Genomic DNA, 19652 nt, shown 5'->3' with positions numbered 1-19652 from the left:
CAGGTTTCTATTTCAACAATAAAGACGCGCAACGTGTCCAGACGCCTAAACCGCGCCAGAGTGCATCTGTTGATTGTCATGAAGCCTTCTACAGTAAATAGGTCATGGTCATGTCAGTAATAGACACTCCTGCATCTGTTGGGCTGACGCCAGCTCCAGAGAGGATGCCTGACGTGTCGCGATTTGGCAGCACTGCAGCAGCGCGGGGCGCACACACGACCACCGGTCATTTAAATGCATCCAAACGAGCTCCGTGCACCCTCCGCTCTCCTCCCCTCCCCCTCCCCCTTTTAGCTGGTGGCTTCAGAGGCTGTCCCGGCTCACATCCGCCCTGCTGACATGTCACTGAGTAAAGCACTGAATCCTTAGTTAACCACCTCCAGCGGTGCCGACCCTGACCTCTGACCGCCCTGGAGCTGGGGAAAGTAACATGCGCGCCGGACTGTGGTATTCGTGCGTTTGTCCCGGTAGAGAGATAGAAATGGTGTGTGTGTGTGTGTGTGTGTGTGTGTGTGTGTGAGAGAGAGAGAGAGAGAGAGAGAGAGAGAGAGAGGGAGCGGGGTGTGTGAGGGGCTAACATCTGGCTGCTGAGCCCACTACCACATTTTGTGCTCTCTGAAGCAGATGTAATGTCTGTTTAATTCCCAGACAGAGGAACACCTCTAACCTGCTACTTTCCTGTTATTCATGCAATACAGTTTTTCCTCAACACTGCCTTAAAATCGATATTTATCATCATTAATATTATTACTACATTTTGACATATTGCTATCCAGGAAAGCGTGACTAAATACTTATCCAGCTGACACAGAAGTTCTTTGCTCAAGGGCACCTAAGTGGAAGTTTCGGCGCGAGGTCAGACTGTCGGGTCTTTCACCTTTTTCCTTTCTACATTTTTCACTCTAAACTAGATACTTCCACTCTCAGCTGCCTCCTCTCATTACATCTCACCTCTCTCATTCACTGAGCACCTTTCATTATAATCGTCAACTTCAGCAAATGCTTGGGATTTGGAGATAGCAACAGTGTGAGTGCAAGGAGAGGAAGAGACTAAGTGAAATCTAATTGAGCGGCCTGGCCAGACATCAGGGCTGGAACAACACAGTGATGAGTGCCAGATGTGGTCCAGCGGAGCCCAAACATTAATAACACGTCCTCCCCAAAAAACCATTTTCAACCACGAGGAGCCTCTAAACGCTCCACAGTTTACAATATCCTAAGTACACACACAACGTCTTGTGTCGGATCTTGGCACCGGAGCATGTAGCTGTAACTCGGTAGCTTTTCCTGTCTGATTTATATCGCACTTGCCCCTAATTATAAATCTAAAACTATTGTAACTGAACACACAAAGCATCCAAATATATGTCTGTAGCATGCAGAAAGTGTATTTACAGTCGTGCTCCGTTCTGCTGAGCAATGGGCTCTTAACTTTTTCCAGCATGGGTAAAAATGAATGATTTGTAACACAGAGGATTTAGACTTAAAATATGGTTTTGTCCCGCTTTTGAACCCAGTTTGTTCTCATACATTATGCCACATCTTTACAATGATAGAATTCTCTTTTGATGTACCTTCTCCGAAGAAATGGCTTTCAACAAGGGCCTATAAATAAAGCATGAATTATAATGTACCCTTTTGCACCTCCGACAGTTTCCCATTTTTCCACACATACTGTATATGTTTTCCAGTATGTGTGAGTGCCAACAGCTGAGGGACTAAAATTTGATACATAAAACGTTATTGTTCAGTAGAAATTATGAGTAATATCAAAGTTTTCCTGGCAAACAAGAATTCTGATTGCATCTTGTTTTATTCCCCAAAAATATAAATGTCACCCTTGTTGCCTAAAATGAAAAGGAATAAACTAAAAGTCGTTAAACAGCAGGACTTCGGGGGACACTGTTACAGAAAGCAAGATTTTGAAACAGGTTTCTGTAGGAATCAGGGATGTCTATTCATTTTTTTTTTTCTCCAATAACATGGATCTATGGCACAGAGTATGAAAAACTGTAGGAAAAAGCTGATTTCAGGCTCCTTCTGAAAGCAATAAAATATGAGATATGTTTTCATGAGCATCAAAGCTCTAGTTGAGGCACTGCAGCGTGTCAGCCTGTTGACAGACGTCATTCTGCTCTCTTGGCTGTCCTCACAGTTCAGCACCCGATCTGCATCTTTCAGCTGCCTTCGGTTTGAAGCCGGACTGGTGGGGGAAATTTTGAGCTGGGCTTTGATCCTCGACACGTTTCATACTTGCGGCTTTTCTGACACGTAAACTTTGCTACCTGCTACCTCATCTAGTTTGGAAGGGTTTAAGCTCAAAATGCTTCAGCGTGTGTCAGCAGGGTGGACGCTGACATGCCAAACAACAAACACGGGGCTTGAAGCAAACTGTATTTGAAGGATGCTTTCATGAAACGCTGGCCACCCACTTCTGTGTACGACAGTGGAACGGTTTCATTTTTCCTCCGCCTCCTTCATGGCAACACGCTGAAACCAGTGTTCCGACCTCGTGCTGTTCAACAAGATCCTCTTCGTTTCCCGCTCCTTCGACAGCAGCAGCGAAACGTTGGCCCATGTCTTCCAGTGTTTGAGTGATGTATGACGCTTTGGTAATGTTGATGCAATGTGCAACCGAGAATCCCTGCCCAAACCAAACCAGGATGCTCTTGATTTTTTTTTTTTGTTGAGCCAAATGCCATTAAATACACTGTTCCCAGTGCTCCCTCCACGCTTGGAACACTCCCTGGAAATAATTTTCTGTAAAGTGCGTCAAGCACCATCTGCGATTCGCGCTTGTCAAAAACGGTGACCTTTTAGCTTAAACTTCATTTTAGGCAACAAAAAGGAGTCACAAGGAGACAAATCTAGTAAGAAGGCGTGATGGGAAGCTACGATTGTGTTGTTGAGAGCAAGAAACGTTGTCAATGTTGGAGAACCCGAAGGCCATTGTGCCGCTTTGTTCAGGTAATTTGCACTGAATGATTTTCTTCAGGCATCTCTGAACATCACAGTAGAACTGATGAACTGATGACAAAACTGACGCTGGGAGATGAATTCACGATGCACTACCCAGTGAATGTTAAAGATAATCACTTGCATTCTCTTGGTTGTTCTCCTGACCTGACACGACTTGGACAGTGATGTTCTGCCCCTCTTGAAATGTGATTACTGCTCAGAACATTTCACCCGACTCATTGCTTCATTGTCGCAGGTTTTCTGAAGCATTTCATGGGTCTCTGGCGAGTTCCCAGGTTTGACATAGAATTTGATTTGTGCCATCAGCTCAAATTTCAGAACCATGGTGAAATCACAAATGTTCATGTGCCGGTGGTGACAAAAACGCATAGCACGCAGGTGTTGATGTTGATAAAGCGACGTAACTTGGAATACTTACTCTTAAAAGTTATTGCTCCCTGCAAAAGGAACGGTTTCTGAAATTTTTGATTGCACCTCATACAGAACAGCAACATAACAACGGTCAAAGAATCAACTTTCAAAGAGCTGACCATTGGTTAATTTAGTTGTTGCAGGAGAACCTATGCAGTATTCACACAATATGGGATGGACGGCAGAGTTGGGAAGGAAAGTGATGTTAAGACTTGCAAGAAATTACATCATTGGGCTTAAGACAGCGAAATGATTGCAGATTTGGTCATGTAGAGAATAAAAATACTGTCTACTGACAACAGAGGAGTATATCCATTCAATTTGGCTTTAATTATATGGACTTTGGCAGACATGATCATTCATATTTGTAGCCTGTTCCTCTGTTTCCACTTCCACATTGTCTGTTTCCACTTCCACAAGCTGGATAAAAATCCATTTGCAACTTTGATGGCAATGTGCATCATCTCATATTGTGTCCTCTTGTCCTGCAGGTTGCTGCAGAAAGTCTCACCAGTTATTACAAAAGTATGAAAAGACGGAGAGCCACATGCTGGTTTGCACAGAGTGTCCTCAGCCCACGTTGGTGCGAAACAGCAGCTCCCAGGAACACTGCGCCCGCAAATGCAAGAAGGTCAAGAAAAACGTCAACTGCAGGTGAGTTACGCTCTCTTTCTGTTTCTCTGAAGTCCGGCACGTGGTTCCTTCACGGCCACTTTACCCTCCCTCCTCCTCTCCTTCTGTGTTGAGTCATACTATTTACATATTTTGATTGTTTATCACTATTACATATTTTGATTGTTTATCACTAGCTCATCTCCCAACTACTTCCCGTGTGTTTTCTACAGGGCTTTCAACTTTCAGAGGCACAACAGGAAATGCCACTTGCTTCCTTTTGACCGTTTCACCCATGGTGTGCAGAAGCAGGCCAACATCAACTTTACTTTGTATGAAAAAAAAGGTAAATGTCATACATTTTAGAGGCAAAGTCTTTTAAATGTGCCTCAATGCACTCCAGTGTTTTTCTCAGGAGAACATTCAGGTGCAGAGAGGGATTTGCACAGGCAAATCGTTTTGTTGGAGATTAAGCCCCTTGCGTCAGCTCCTCAGTTTTTAAGATCTTTTGGTGTCTTTGTTGACACAATAAAAGTAACCAGTCTCCCCACCCTGCCGTTTCATCACTCCGGTGGGGAGAGTCGCATGCATAAACACGTAGAAGATCTTAAGTGCAGTGTAAACAAAAAAAAAATCATTGTTTACAGTCAGAGCGCAAAAGTTTCCTTGAGCTCAAGCTGTGGAATCTTGCACTTTAGAATCTATTGCAAAATTTACAAAAACTCCCCTCAGTGACATTTAATGAACCTCAGGGAGCTGTTTGTTTTGGGAACAACACACAAACTGGGACACACAAAATGTGCGCTGTAAAAAAAAGTTTCTCTGACCATACATGGGAAAATATATTCCAGGTGGCTGAGGCAGCGAGCGCAAATCAACGTTTAATCGGCTAAATTCTGTGTAAATTGGCACACAACGAGTACACATGGACAACTTGGATCAAAGCAAGAACACAAATTGATGTTTTTTTTTTGTTTTTTTTTCATGCCTTTGCTCTCACTTAGATTATATAAGGGAGTGCATCATCGGCACCAAGGACAACTACAGAGGGAGGAAGTCTTGGACGAAGTCAAACATCACTTGCCAAGCGTGGTCAGATAATAACATCAATGAGCACACGTAAGTTCTCTCCTCCTAACTGAGAACATCAACACAAAGCATTTCTATTTGAGAATGGAGTGTGTTTATAAGAGTCACTGGTCACCTTGATGTGCAGAGCCTTGCCCAGCGGTCCACCTGTGGTTGCTTTTCAGGTCAAGATTGTGATAATCGTTCTCTACCAGATTCGTGAACCAACAGCCTTCAAAGCTCGCATCTCTAACCTTCAGGCTTCCACCACCTTCCTGGATGCTCCTTCTCTATTTCTCTGTGTCTGATACTGAACAGGCCTCAGCGCTTGATTTATCGTGGCTCAGTTCATCCCCTTGCACCCCGGGGGTTAAAGGAAGGTAGAGGCTCGGAGACAGTTGAACGTTTATCCAGAGTTAAGTCAGATTTCTTTCAACACATGCAGGGCTGTCCTCCCCGATGAGTTTTTTTCTTTGCAGCACTGTAGGCCATCAGGTGTATCCCAAAGATGTTTTCTCTCAGCTCCGGCTAGGCTAAGATCAGTGATTCTGTGCCAGCAGCTCATTAGCGGTGCTCATTAGTCACAAGATATTTTAACAGCGGCGGGGAGGCGGGGGGGGGCGTCGGGGAGACGGAGTAATAAGAGTTTGAGGAGGTGCAGAGTGAAAAATAGAAGGGAGGTCGAATGAAAGAAAGAAGGCGTAAAAAGATTTATAGACTGAAGTCATGTTCTGTCTGATGTCCAGCTGAGCTCACAAAGCATACGGAGAGAAAATACAGGTTCGGTGATTCCCGGCAATTAAAACAGACTGCTGTGTTGGTCCCCGCAGTCCTTCCCCGAGCCCCCTCATCACTTTCCAGAAGCAGTTGTTCACATTGGGAATCCTTTGTCATTGTTTATTTGACACACGGCCCCAGTCCTCTTCTCGGATACGGCAGTTTTTCTATCGTTCGGACTTGTCAGCAACTTTAAACTTTCGAAGGGTCAGAGGGAGCTTTACTTAAGGGAGATTTAGTGCCACCATGGGGTTACCTAACATGGGACTGTCCCGCTGTTTGAGAATTACCAGCATAATGAACCACGCACCATTTGACTTTCAGGTAACTATTATTTTCATGCTTGACCGCTCGCCGTGGGGTAGGGGTGATTTCTCAGGAGGTTCCCTTCCAGGAATGGGACTTCCACCTGTTGTCTATATTTAGACCTCTGAAAGAAGTGTGTATTGATGCCCAGCCAAGCGTGGAGATTGGAACGGAACATTTCTCTTCATATTAATAATAATAGATAACATTGCAGTCATTTATCTTTTCCCTTTGGGACGTTCTTTTGTTTTCCTACACATTTCTACTGGAAAGTCAGACAGCACTCTCAGCTGCAGAAACACACCCCTGCAGCTTTGATTTGGTGTGTTAAAGAAAAAAGATTTGACGTTTGGAGAATAGTAAGTGTGAGGTTTATTTACTTCTTCCACTTACAGACATTTAATATGGAATCATTTCACTCTATCGATGAATGAGTAAGCATAATATGTTGGTCTCATTTGTTTAATTAGGTTCTCTTTATCTACTTTTTGGACTCGTGTAAAAATCTGATCATATTTATGCCAAACATTCTAAAGTGTTCACAAACTTTCAAGCACCAATTTACCTGTACAGTAACATGAATTAGTCAGGTCATATAGTTAGCTTAGATCAGCAGGAGGATTGGAAACAAGGATTGATTGTTAATTAGTGAACTTTAGATTTTGTTAGAGTTGGACAGAGCCAGCCTGACCGAGCTAAGCTAAGCTAACCATCCTGGGACTGTAACTTCATATTCAATAGACTGAATTTACCAACTGAACTGTCATTTTGAAATCTTGAATCTGGCATTTTGGTTGTTGCCATTTTGGTGTTTTGGTGCCAGAAGTGACCATGTTTGGACAAGGCGGATCTGGGGAGGAGTGAGGGGTGGATCGGACTGAGAATCCACCCACACTACCAGAAACTGAGTGTCAATTAAACCAGACACGCCCCCAAAACATACTTCTCTTTAAGGCCTATTCTCGAATTTGTTACGGGATTATTGTCAGAAGAAGCACCAGAACACTAATCAGAAGAAATTAATTTAGCCAATGTGACCATTATTATTTAGGAAAGAAATATATTGACTTTGTATTTTATGAAAGAAATGAACCCTTTTTGAATTGAAGTCTATCGGAGCCAGAATTCTTTTTGGAGGCAGCCCCTAGCGGCCCCCAGTGGTATTGCACTTAAAGGCATTTCTGCGTGGCTTCACTTTTGAGACCCGAAATCGACGTCTATTTTCATATGCAGTCTATGAAAACGACAGTGCCGCAGTGATTCCTCATTTATTAGAATTCATACAGTCTTGGAGTCCTTGCTATAATCTCGGAATCTTTGGACGCTATCGTGTTTGCAGCATGATGTTCACTCCACCAGGTGTATGTACTGCGAGACATTTCACAGCCGTTACTTCAGGTCCAGATTTCATCTTTAGCAACGTCCAAAATCCAGCCAATATGTTTGGTCGGCCCAGAGAGCGAGGCATGTGTGCACAGTGTCTGCCTGTGCTCCGATGGGAACGCACTTTGGCACGGAGATGAATAACTGGCCAACATCTGTTAGCACAACATCATTACGGTTAACTTGTTCCCTAGCTGCGGCCTTTTTTTACAGAGTCTCACCAGATGCAGGCTTTTTTTTTTTTTTTTTTTTTTTTTGCAAAGTGAAGAACTTTGTAATTCCATTTATAAATTAAGGATATTGTATTAGGATAGAACTCCAGTCTATTGAGCTTGTAAGTTACACACAACAGATGTGAGTTTTGGCCCTTTGGCAGAGTGCTGCATTTGGAGGGGAACAAGTGTTTTGTTTTAGCTACATGCATAAGTGAAACATCGCTGTCAGACCTAACCCTGGTATATTATGACACATATGACTACATGGTTGGAGGGTCTTTCTGAGTTAGCTGCCTGAGATTTCTTCCACCTTGGGGCTGAATGATGTTGTGCATTACTGTAGAAACCTTGCGTAAGCCCCCCCGGGCACGGAGGGGAGAGCGGAGTAGACTCAACCCCTTTCAAGAGTCACTGCCTGAGGTAGAGTGTTCAGACAAGCTGCTGAAGGGTAGATGGACTCTTTTTCTTTTTTCTTTGTTTTTTTCTCAGTCCACTATGCTATCTTTTCTAAATATTTTGCTGCTTTGGACAGTCACTTGTTTCATTTCACCCGACATCTACACCCCAAATTTTCCTCTTCTGTCTTCCCTCACTGTCTCCCTAGATGGAGGGGGGGGGGGGGGTCGGCAAGGATCAGTGGGGTGCTGACATGCCAGCTTTTTTTTGCCATCCCGCCATGACAGAAGATGTCCATTTAGTGCGGGGGGATCCCATGCTGCTTCTCTTTGCTACAACATGTGGTTGTACAAGCCAGGTTCTTCTTCTTACAGTCTCGCTCACACTGACGAGATGTAGCAGTTGACAGAGAAGGATTAGGTTTAACAGCTGCCAGCAAAGGACCCGCTTGGGCTGCTCCAAGTGGTCCATAGCCTTGTTCTGTGCTGTTGGTGGTTACTGTGCTGTGACAGTCTGGCTGCTTCACACTTCAGGGAACTGGGGGGGATATGCTTGGACTCAGAAAGGCGATCATGCAAAAGGTGCAAACCTGCAAAGGAGAAGCGTATTGATTACTTTCTTTGCATACGATTGCGATGACTTGTCATTGCAGGATTTAAAATGAAACCTGGTCTTGCGGTAGGCACTAGCATTACACAGAGGCTTACATCTTTATGTAAATGCCCCTTTGAATTTATTTGGTTTGTTATTCAAGCACTAGCTGGCAGGTACGGGACTGTATGCACTAGCTGGGGCAGCCAAGTGTGCAAGTACTCCCGGAGATTTATTTATACAGCTCACAGTATCAGCTAACACTTTCAATAATGCCTGTCTGCTGCCTCCCTGTAGGTTTTATCCAGAGAGGTTCCCGACGCAGGACCTGAGGGAGAACTTCTGTCGGAATCCCAACAACGATCCTGGTGGTCCGTGGTGCTACACCACAGACCCCAACGTACGAGCTGAGGAGTGCGGCATACCACAGTGTTCAGAGGGTGAGATCCTGCTAAATACCATCAGACAAAGAGTCAGACAAAATAAAGCAAAAACCGACAGGCAATTCAGCTTTTAATCGGTGTCCTACGTTTTGTTTGTATTCTTTAGTAGAGAAAAGACGTTGTTTTTTTTTATAACTGCTGTTTGTGTGTTGACAGACGTCTGCATGACGTGTAACGGGGAGGACTACCGGGGCGAAATGGACCATACAGAGAGCGGCAGGGAGTGCCAGAGATGGGACTCGGCGAGGCCTCACAAACACCACTTCCAGCCCAAAAAGTAAGCTGCAAATCACGCAGTAATCTTTCCCACGGACAACACCAGCACACACCCAAGACAGATGCTTACATAAATGACGCTAATCCTCGAGAGAGGTAGACCTCACCAGTTGTTATGACTTACCTTTATCTCTGCTTTTTTTTTTCTTTTCCTCTTTTCCCCTGTATCCTGTGTCCCTTTTCCTTTTTCAGGTATCGTCACAAAGGTTTAAAGGACAACTACTGTCGCAACCCAGATAATCGTCTCCGTCCCTGGTGCTACACCATGGATCATAAAACTCCGTGGGAGTACTGTAACATCACTGTGTGTGGTAAGACCAATCTGTGTGTGTACTCAAATCTGGAGCTGGAGCTTTGTGGACAGTCTTCAAACAAATTAACGGACAACCAAATTGGTGTTTTACTCTGATTTCTGACTCTGATGGTAGTTTTTCTCAACATCTATTACCGTTACAACCTTATTACAACATGTCTCACACAGTCAGGAATCTATTTAGGATGGAGAAGTGGTCATAGCTTTGAGAATGCCTTGGTTTTTGGACAGACAGATAGCGGTTTTGCACCACCAGCGTGTTGTTTAAATGTGCCGGGGGATTTGTTACTTACAGGATTTTGGTGGTTTTGGGTTAGTTGTGGTCAATTGTGGAAAAAAAAAAAAAGCTCCCCTTCTCCCCTGCAGAGTCTTTTGTTTATCCGGCTGAGTGTTTCATGTGGTGTTTGGCCTCCAATCTTTCAACCTCAACGAGGAAGAGTAAATAGGTTTGTTTGTAAAACGGGAGGGCCCGTCTTCAGAGAGCCTCGAATGGTTTACAGAGGCCGCGCACGGCTTTAAAGCGGAGGATTACAATAGAGCCTACTGTACCAAAGGGCCTGCCATCAGCATCGCATGGTCTAATAGTTGTTTTAGTGGTGTGAACATTGTTTTTAAGTCGTGAAAAATTTGAAAAAAAGAGCTATACAATTGCAGAGGATTTCTTACAGAGCCCAGGGGACCATGAATGGTTTGATGAAAATAAAAATGATGTGCTGTGGCCTGTGCAGTCACCAGAACTCAACCGTACTGAGCAGCAATGGGAGATTTTGAGCCAAACACCACCATCACAACACCACAAAGGGCAATATCTTTCGGAAAATCGTGTTTTACGAGAAAATGAAATGAAGATATCGCCATGTATTCTTAGAAATTGAGATGCGATTTTGTACTATTACTAGGGACAAAACCACAGATAAATCATCATTGGTTACACATCTATCAGTCATTCATTACTACTGTATGTAAATTTGTTTGAGTAATGTCCTGTAAGGGGATAGAATAATAATGACTCCACTTGACTCATGTTACAACTGGCAGAGAGACTTAGTTTAGTTTAGATAACATTTGCCTTCATATGTAATGTAAAAGACGGAGTGAAAAGGAAAATAATGAGGACCAAAAAGAGGTTACGCCACTGGAGAGGTTTTTCTTTTTCTTTTTTTTCTTTTTGCAGGATTGGAGGCTGCACAATGAAATATTCCCACACGCACAGTCACAAACACACAGAGCATCTCTCTTTGTCTCTGTCAGACACGTACACACATGTACTTTGCAGTGCAGGTCATGATTTACAGTGAGGGCGGATGATCTGCATTTGTCCAGATGTGTGTATCCCTCACTGCCTGCCCTCACAAAGATAAAAACCACTGACCTGTGCTGCACTAGTGCACACACAGACACTGGCATGCATTACATCAAGCCAAAGAATCCCTCTTTTCCACCCGCCTTTCTCGTTTCTGCCTCAAAACATTCCCTTTCCTCCTCCATCTTCTCCCATCTCATTTGTCAAAGGCTAAAGAAACAGAGACAGAAATCCGGAGGGGAGAAGTCGCTCCCTGTGTGCCGCTGCCGCTGCACTGCTGAAAAGCAGAATTCCATCTGAAGATGTTTGGAATAGTTTGCCGGTGGATAAAGTTGCCCGAATCAGACTTGGCTGATGTGATATGTTTTGTTGGCCTTGCAATAAACAAATTCACCAGAAGAAGAATTTCATGTTTAATTTAGCAGCAAAGGTACAAATAAGAACCGACTTCAGGGTTTTCTTGTGACAGTAACAATGCTGGTGTGTGCTGTCAGCAAGTTAAATAACTTGTGGATGTCCCTACGTGCAAGAATGTGGGGCACCGGTGTTATGAATACACAGAAAGTTTCCTATCGCAATGTAAGCGAAGGGGGGGAGTGCTACTGTTTTTGATCATCTATCTCTCGGTTAAACATGACACATTCTTCTGGGGATTAATATCTCCTTCTTTCTCTTCCTCCCTCATTCCTGCCCTTCACTTTCTGCACCTGACTTTCCTTAGTGACTTTCCCCTTTGTCCTTTGTGCTTCTAACTCACGATTACACATTTTCTCTCGCAGACTCAGACCCCAGTGAGGACTCTGACGTCAACGGAACGACGTCCTGTGTCCAGGATAAGGGCACAGATTACCGAGGCACGATGAATGTCACTCCAGAGGGTGTGACGTGTCAGCGCTGGGACTCTCAGTTCCCTCATAACCACTCCTTTCTTCCTCAGAACTTCAAATGCAAGTGAGTAATGCTTGTTTCATGGTGGCCGGCAGCTCGGATTCAGCTTTCTCTGCAGTGTTAAGGAGATCATTTGTCCATTTTGTGCATTTGACTGTTAAAATGTCTGAAGGAAGCGTAATGTTCATTAGCTTTGCTTTAAAATAACAGTCATCAGCACCATCATTTAAATTGTAGTTTGTGTGTGTGTTACAGAGATCTTAGAGAGAATTACTGCCGTAACCCTGATGGGGCAGATTACCCATGGTGCTTCACTACAGACCCTAATCAGAGGATAGCCAACTGCACCCACATCCCCAGATGTGATGCTGAGGCCACACAAAAAATAGGTAAATTACTTTTCAGTTTTAAAGAAATACTTCAGTGTTTTGGGCATCGCGCTTATTTTTTTTTTTTTTTCAAGAGTTAGAGGAGAGGTTTAATATTTATGCCGTAGCACGATGTAGCGACAGCTAGTCACCTGTTAGCTTAGCACAAAGAGTGGGAAAAGAGGAAAACAGCGAGCCTATAAAAACATTTCAAAATTCATCACAATTTGCATGTTGTTTTGGTTTGTTTTGTCCATTCAAAAACTGCAGCGTGAGAACAAGTTAGAGTCTTGTCGTAGTTAAAGCTCACAGTCAAGAAACAGTCTGGCACATACCTTAAAGCCACAACGTCTATGTTCCATTTTTTATGTGGATCGAACAAATGAGCGATGAAGTGGTAATATAGAAGTGCAGATTTTGTTACCTTCAGCTGTTTCCCTCTAAAGCTCTTCTTTAGTCTTCAGAGTGGTAGCAATTCCCTCATCAAACTCTCAGCAACAAAGTAGAAAAGCATATTTCCCTAAATTGTCAAACTACCAGAGCCTTTTGTATGTGCCAAACTTCCAACAAATTGAAAGCATGCTGTCAGCTACTAAAAAAAAAATGTCCATGTTGCTTCTTGAATCATGAGATCTAAATACTGACCAACAGATGCTCGAAAAGACTTGTCGTGTTTTTGCGATGTGGAATTATCCCGACACTTTCTGCATTGCGCTCGTAGGACTGTGCCATATGGCGACGTGCTGCCCAATGAATGCCATTTCACAGAAGAACAAAAACACCAGACTCTGGCAACAGTGCTCGCTGTCATTTCCCATGTTTCTCTGCTTTACATTTCAGAAGGCCACACATGTTAAAAAAAAAAAACAGCCAGCCGGTTAGTTACAACAGGCCCTCTCCTGGTTCTGTTTAAGAACAGACGTAGCAAGGCTTAAATATTCTGTTATATTTGAGAACCGCCAGTTACACGGGGGTCCCTTAACACCAAATTGATCCTAATCAAAAGGAGAAGTATACACCCAAATCATTTTTTTTTTTTTGTCTCTGTGACTGCATGAATGTGTGTTTCTGAGTATGCCGAAGATATTTAGGTGTTTAAGGAGCTCGGTAATTCTTAGCACTCCTGGGAATATCTAACAAGGAGGTCTGAAATAACTGTATCCTGTTCTTCCTCAGAGTGTTTTGAAGACAATGGAGAGATGTACCGAGGCACTTTATCCACAACTCGATCGGGGATTCCCTGTGCAGACTGGTCCCATCACATCAACAGGTAACAAAGTGATTAATTCTCCGAAGAATTTTGTTGTGTTGCTCCTTTCGCTAACCCCCCGCTGAGCTTCAGCTGTGCTGTGAAACTCTGTTTCCTAGAGAGACTGACATTCCTCTCAGCTCACTTGATGAGTGTTTGTTGACAACTTAGCTCCAATTGCCTTGTGAAAATCGTTTTCATCCGAATGAAGCTAAGCAGTGAAAACAAACAGCGAGAGGAAATCAGGGGTTCCTCAGGGGTCAATACGAGGTCCAATTATTATTCATCTAACTGACGAGAGGAAACCCTGGGGTGCTCTCCGAGTGACTCATCCTGACGGAAAGGTTGCCCACTCCACCACTGTTACTTCATGCTCAAGTCAATTACTTAATTTACAGGAATCTTAAAAGCCAAAATGGCAGAGACAGATGGACATGTTCCAGAGCCGACCCCTGACCCCAGGAAGTGCTTTCTGAGGAAAGCAGATCAAAGCCAATCAGCTCCCTCGCATTGTCTGCAGCCAGCAAGTCTACCCTGCTCAAGGTCAAGGGTCACCCCAGGAAAAAATTGCAGAGAGCTACAGCTTGTTTAACATTCTCCTGGGAAGTGGAATTATCTTCACTCCCTGACAAATTGTTGCCCATCGCTTAGCATTATGTGTGTGTCTAAACTCCTCGATAGTAATTGCTTTTCAGGGATATTTTGGATATCTGAGGAGATTACGTTTAAGTCTCGTAGAGCCAAGTGGAACATTGCAAAAAGACACACGATTAGATGTGAATTCCTACCAATCGAGAGCACGACCAAATCGCCCCAATGGAGGATGTGGCTCCTGTTGGTCTGAGCCCCGCTGAATGCTTAGACTGCATACTTTCATACTCCCATGAGCACTCTTCGCAAAACTCTGCGTTTCCTTCTACGGGCTCTGTGCATATGCAGAGGATTCATTGCACTATTGGAATCAGACTTTCCAGGCATACCGTGGTCGCTTACAGTGCGCTCGTTCTGTATGCGCGTGACGGCGAGCACACGACTCCCAACATGCAATTGTGTTCTTTATAAGACGTGACCCGGTGTTAGTTCTGAAACACTGTGAGCAAAATAACAAGTGGAATATGAGAATCTGTATTTGTGTGTTTTACAGTGGGGATTCTCACTCTACAGTATCCAATGTAGGGCTGGAGAAGAACTACTGCCGGAACCCAGACCGGGACAAGCACGGCCCCTGGTGTTACACCAACCCAAACAACCGCTTGGCCTGGGACTACTGCAAACTGAAGCACTGTGAGTGACTTGAATAAGCATATATCCTTCAATGTTCTTCTCTGTAAGCAGACACGTGCGAGTTCAACAAAGCAGAAGGCCGATGAACGATGCATCTGCCGTGCAGCAGCTTAGGTTAGCTCAGACTCACCTGTAAATATACAACATGTGCAGACTAAACAGGCGACATATGACGAGCTAAGTAGTAACATTTAAAGGCGCTTGTAGGTATATTTTGTTGCCAGCTGACATAGAGCCAGGCTTGCTATTTTCCAGCCTATTTGCAGTCATTAATCTAAGCTAAGCTAACCAGCTGTTAAACATTAGATGGTCTTTCAGAAGCAGGTCAGAAGTGTTGTTCAGTAGTCCAAAAATGGCTGCCTTTGAAGGACGAGAAGCTTGTTGTCAAAGTGAGGGGGACTGAAGATAATGTGTTTCCTTTACGCTTAGCACACATGTTGAAATTTCATTAGCCACAAACTGTGCAAGCAGGACGTCTGGGAGGGCATGTAAGAAGACTGTTTTGGTGTGTGGGTGTCGTGCAATACAATAACACTTGTGATTTAGCTTCGCTGCCTTTGTTGTCTTCAACTAAAATGTCATCTTGCCTGGTGGTTTACGTAATCTGTTAGCTGTGGTTTTGAGCGAAGCTGTGCGAATACACGACGTTCAAACAGAAAACAGATGCTGCCATCCTTTTATTTGAGAAAACGCACACTTGTGCCGCCGGACCCGACATTTTCTTTGGCTGGTTTCAATCTGGCCGCAGTGAAGAGCCTCTTTCGAATGGCTGTATAATAATTTTCATAATGTGAAACATGTCTCCCGTGAAGTTTTTGAGGTCTTGGGAAAATTTATTTGCTGTGGTTGCTTGCTGTTATAGCCTCCAACGACGATACAGAGATAAGTCTTTATAAGAGCTTGTCGTTTTCACTGAGGTTTCATGCTTTGTGTGTCAACGTATGGTCAGTGGTCTGAATTATTCCCTGCTGCTGTGGGGTCTCTACTCACTGTCGGCCTCTGCTTTACTCCTATCAGGTGAATTAGTTACGGTGGCTCCTCAACCAAACAGTGAGTGTCCTTTTCTGGCTTTCACCAACCTCATCCTCCTCCATCCGTCTTCTTATCTCTGATCTCCTCCCTTTTACATCTAACTTCTTCTATCAAGTCCTCCTGTTGTCATTTACCTGACTAAACAAATCATATTTCATGGTTGGCTTTTGAAGTTTTCAGAAAATACATCCGTCTAATGTACAGTATCAAATATATCTCTTTGTTTAGGTCTAACTAGGCCCAAGATATCATGCTTTGTGCATATAAACACCAGAATAGTTGGAGGCCATCAAGTGCGAGGTACCGATGGCAGCTGGGTTGTAAGCATCCAAAGAGAGTAAGTCATTTTATTTCTTTGTGCTTTTCAGAATGACCTTTATCCACCTTTATGTAATGCACTGTAATGAAAAAGATGATCTTCCCAAATTTTCTTAGGAGGGTTCATTTGTGTGGCGGCTCACTGATCAGAGAAAACTGGGTTTTGACAGACCAGCAGTGCTTCACCTCCTGGTATCCTCTCGACATTCTTACCTTTACTTTTACCTTTACTTATGCATTTCCTTATAGAGCCAGTTAATGTATATCCCTCTCATCTGCAGCAGTGACTTTACTGAACAGTACCCAATCTCTTTAGCAATGTCTCAAGCAAACCAAAGGTTGCTTGAGACGTTGATTTTTTTTTTTCTTGATTTTTTTTTTTGCCTTGACTCTTTGCATGTTTGCAATATGAAAAGGATTTTTACCAAATATGACTGTTAACATTTAATCGTGGTTGTTTTTGGAGAAATTGTACGTCATACTGTGTTTAAAATTGATGTACACGTTAAGAGTTTTAGTAGCTAGTCTGACTAACTGTATCCCATTCAGTAACAGTGATTACTGTACATTGTTAGTAGTGTTTAAAAGTAAGGTTGCTGTAAACATTGCACTCGTGTTCTCTTCAGCGGCAAAGATACTAAAGGCATCTGTCTTACACTGATCCTTGTGGTTGTCAGTGTTCCAGATCTCAGGGATTACAGCGTGCAGGTCGGTCTGCGACACCTCAATGAGTCTTCAAACCACCCGAGGCTACGCATCTCTCGCCTCATCTGTGGCCCAGAAGGATCCAATCTGGTTATGTTGAAACTAGCTGAGTAAGTACTCAACTATTCGCTAGGTCTACATCAATATAAGCTCCTAATGTTAGAGCATAAACCAGGGATACAAAAGAATATTCCATTTTTTTGTATCATACTATTATGTGTGTAACTTGGTTAAAGCTTGGGCTTCGAAAAGCATGAAAGCCTGTTTTCATTACTTTAAAAATGTCCAGATTTTAGCAATTTTTTAGTTTTGCTACACTGTTTTGTTTTTTTTCTTAAAAGGAACAAAATAAGAGCCATTTATTTGTCTGCATACTGTATTTATTGGCTATGATTCATGACCATTCATGTTACTTCTAGTCCTGCCCCTGTGTCTGAGGGTGCCTCCACCATTCATCTCCCTGTAAAAGAGTGTCGCATCACCGAAGGCACCAACTGCACCATGTATGGATGGGGGGAAACCAAAAGTACTGCCTTCTACCACCCATATGTCAAACCACTTTTTTATGTTCATGCTCATTCAAACAAAGGGATTCCCGTAACACTGACCCCTCACAGCTTTCACATCCCTCTCTTTTTTCAGATACCGGGTACGATGAAGCGCTGAACACCGTAACCATGCCGATGGTCAACAACGACATGTGCTCGCAAATCAAAGGGGACGCCGGGGATAGCAGGATATGTGCTGGCGGCAGGAGAGGAGAAGGTGTATGTGATGTAAGGATCATAAGTCTGTATCATGAAATGTGAATGCACAGAATTTCAAGGGTCATTTCACCCAAATAACAAATACCTATTTTCTACTGGAAAAAAATAGTCCCGTTGAAAATGGTTGACATCAAAGTTCGTAGATTTCTTTACTAACTGGGACTTTTCTTTTTTTTATGTAAAAACATTTCATTTAGGTGGCAGCAGATGTTTTAATTAGGACAGTATTAAAAGTGGTAAATTGGTAAAAAATATGTTTTTATAATGTGGGTGAACTGATCTTTTAAGCATTCTGTCCATGTTTTAGACATTTTGTGTTTGGTTTACCTTGAACACATACAGTGCAGCATAATTATATTGAATAATGTGCAGCTTCTTTATACACTATTTTCTTGCAGAAAGACAATGGGGGTCCGTTGGTTTGCCAGGAACACGAGCGCAAAGTCATAATCGGCGTGAGCATCCAAAGGACGAAATGTGCCTCGTCGCAGCCTGCGCTGTTCGTTAACGTGGCTTTCTACTCTGAGTGGATATACAAAGTGTTCAAACTGTACCCCAGTTTGTAGAGGAACTGATGGTTTAAAAAAAACGAAAAACAAACACAGGACTGTACCATAGCCTGCGAGAGGAGAGGGGGCGGGGGTGGAGGGGGTGGCAAGGAGGGACAAAAAACTTCCAAGAGCTCTCCGATGTGGACCGCGGGGGAGAAACAAAGTTATAGGAAATATGGAAAGTGGCCATTTTGGGATCTTGGGCTTGAATTTTTATGAAGAGGACGGAGACTAGTTACTGAAGACTGGACGTACCAAATGGAATTTCACCGAGTTCTTCCCCTTTGCCGAAGAGGAGATCTTGTTAGTTAGCCTTAATCGAATTCTTACAAACAAAGTCTTGGCACATGGACGCGACCTAATCGTATTTTGACATGTTCAGAGCTTCTGAAGCCATGCAAACAAAGACAATGACTCTTGTGATTCAGTATTATCTCCTGGAATATACTTGAACCCAATTCCTTGGCAGTTACCACTGAAGGTAACTGTCTTTGACTGGGATTTTATTACTTTTTTTTTTTTTTTTTTTTTTTTTTTATGTGTTGAACTGGACCACAAATCTTTTTTTTACCTTTAACACAAGTGATGTGGACAGACAGAAATGTTCCTTCAAGTCAACAAATGTACAAAAGTCAGATTTTAGGAAACTTAACAAGTATAAAAACAACTAAAAACTATGGGAATACCAAAAAGGAGGTAAATATAAGCGTGAAAATGTCATGATAAAGTCACTGTTACATTACATAGATAATAAAGGTCCGAATGAGAAAATAGTAATGAAGCCAGTCAGTCTGTAAATCTAAATCTGTCCAGCAAAGATTCAAACTTGGCTTCAGATATGCCTGTATTTAAGTATGTAGACTGGACTTTTGCTGCTTGAAAAGCCAACTGCAGCAAACCTGGCAAACCAGGCAGTGCTAATTGTGTGCAGTAGCTGAACTACCTTTTCCCCAGTTAGCTGTAACTGTTAGTTTCCCTGTGGGAGGGTCTAAGTTGGACTGAGCAAACTGCTCCAAATCTTATGCTAATATTTGTAGCATGAGAGAGAAGAGCCATGCCAAATATAACATGGCTATTTGGTCTCCGTTTGGAGGGAACTGTGGCCCCTGGCGGGCTGTGTGTGGTCAGTAGGATATTTTATACTTTTTTTTTTTGTTTGTTTCATGAAAAGTGACTGCGTGGGTACATACCTGCGGATTTATTATGTTTCTGCCGTGCTGTAAGATAATATAGGTCTTATAGATCTGGGATATTTTCGGTTCACATGTCAGATTGGCTTCTTGTGTTTGATATTTAAAGAGACTGGTAGCTTGTAGTGATGTATATTTATTTTTTAATTAGCAGAAGACATTGTTCAAAAATGAAACAGAATTAGATGTGATAATTAGACTGCAGTTTCTTTATTCCGAGAATTACA

General features: G+C 43.0%; 1 protein-coding gene across 1 annotated transcript; it reads left to right on the top strand.

The window, feature by feature from the left end:
- Positions 1-2927: 2927 nt before the first annotated feature.
- Positions 2928-18259, top strand: hgfa (hepatocyte growth factor a). Its single transcript, XM_069164710.1, is given in 18 exon segments — positions 2928-2967; positions 3882-4044; positions 4236-4348; positions 5007-5121; positions 9036-9178; positions 9338-9458; positions 9650-9768; positions 11853-12024; positions 12217-12350; positions 13506-13599; positions 14723-14862; positions 15880-15912; positions 16123-16231; positions 16330-16404; positions 16890-17027; positions 17337-17443; positions 17560-17693; positions 18083-18259. Coding segments are annotated over 18 exon segments (2127 nt in total).
- Positions 18260-19652: the final 1393 nt, after the last annotated feature.

Source organism: Embiotoca jacksoni, unplaced genomic scaffold, assembly GCF_022577435.1.
Source record: "Embiotoca jacksoni isolate LCO1_2020_lvr unplaced genomic scaffold, fEmbJac1.0.p SCAF_32, whole genome shotgun sequence".
Classification (NCBI taxonomy): domain Eukaryota; kingdom Metazoa; phylum Chordata; class Actinopteri; family Embiotocidae; genus Embiotoca; species Embiotoca jacksoni.
The sequence above is the reverse complement of the archived record's forward strand: the minus strand, read 5'-3'. Positions and strand labels throughout refer to the sequence as shown.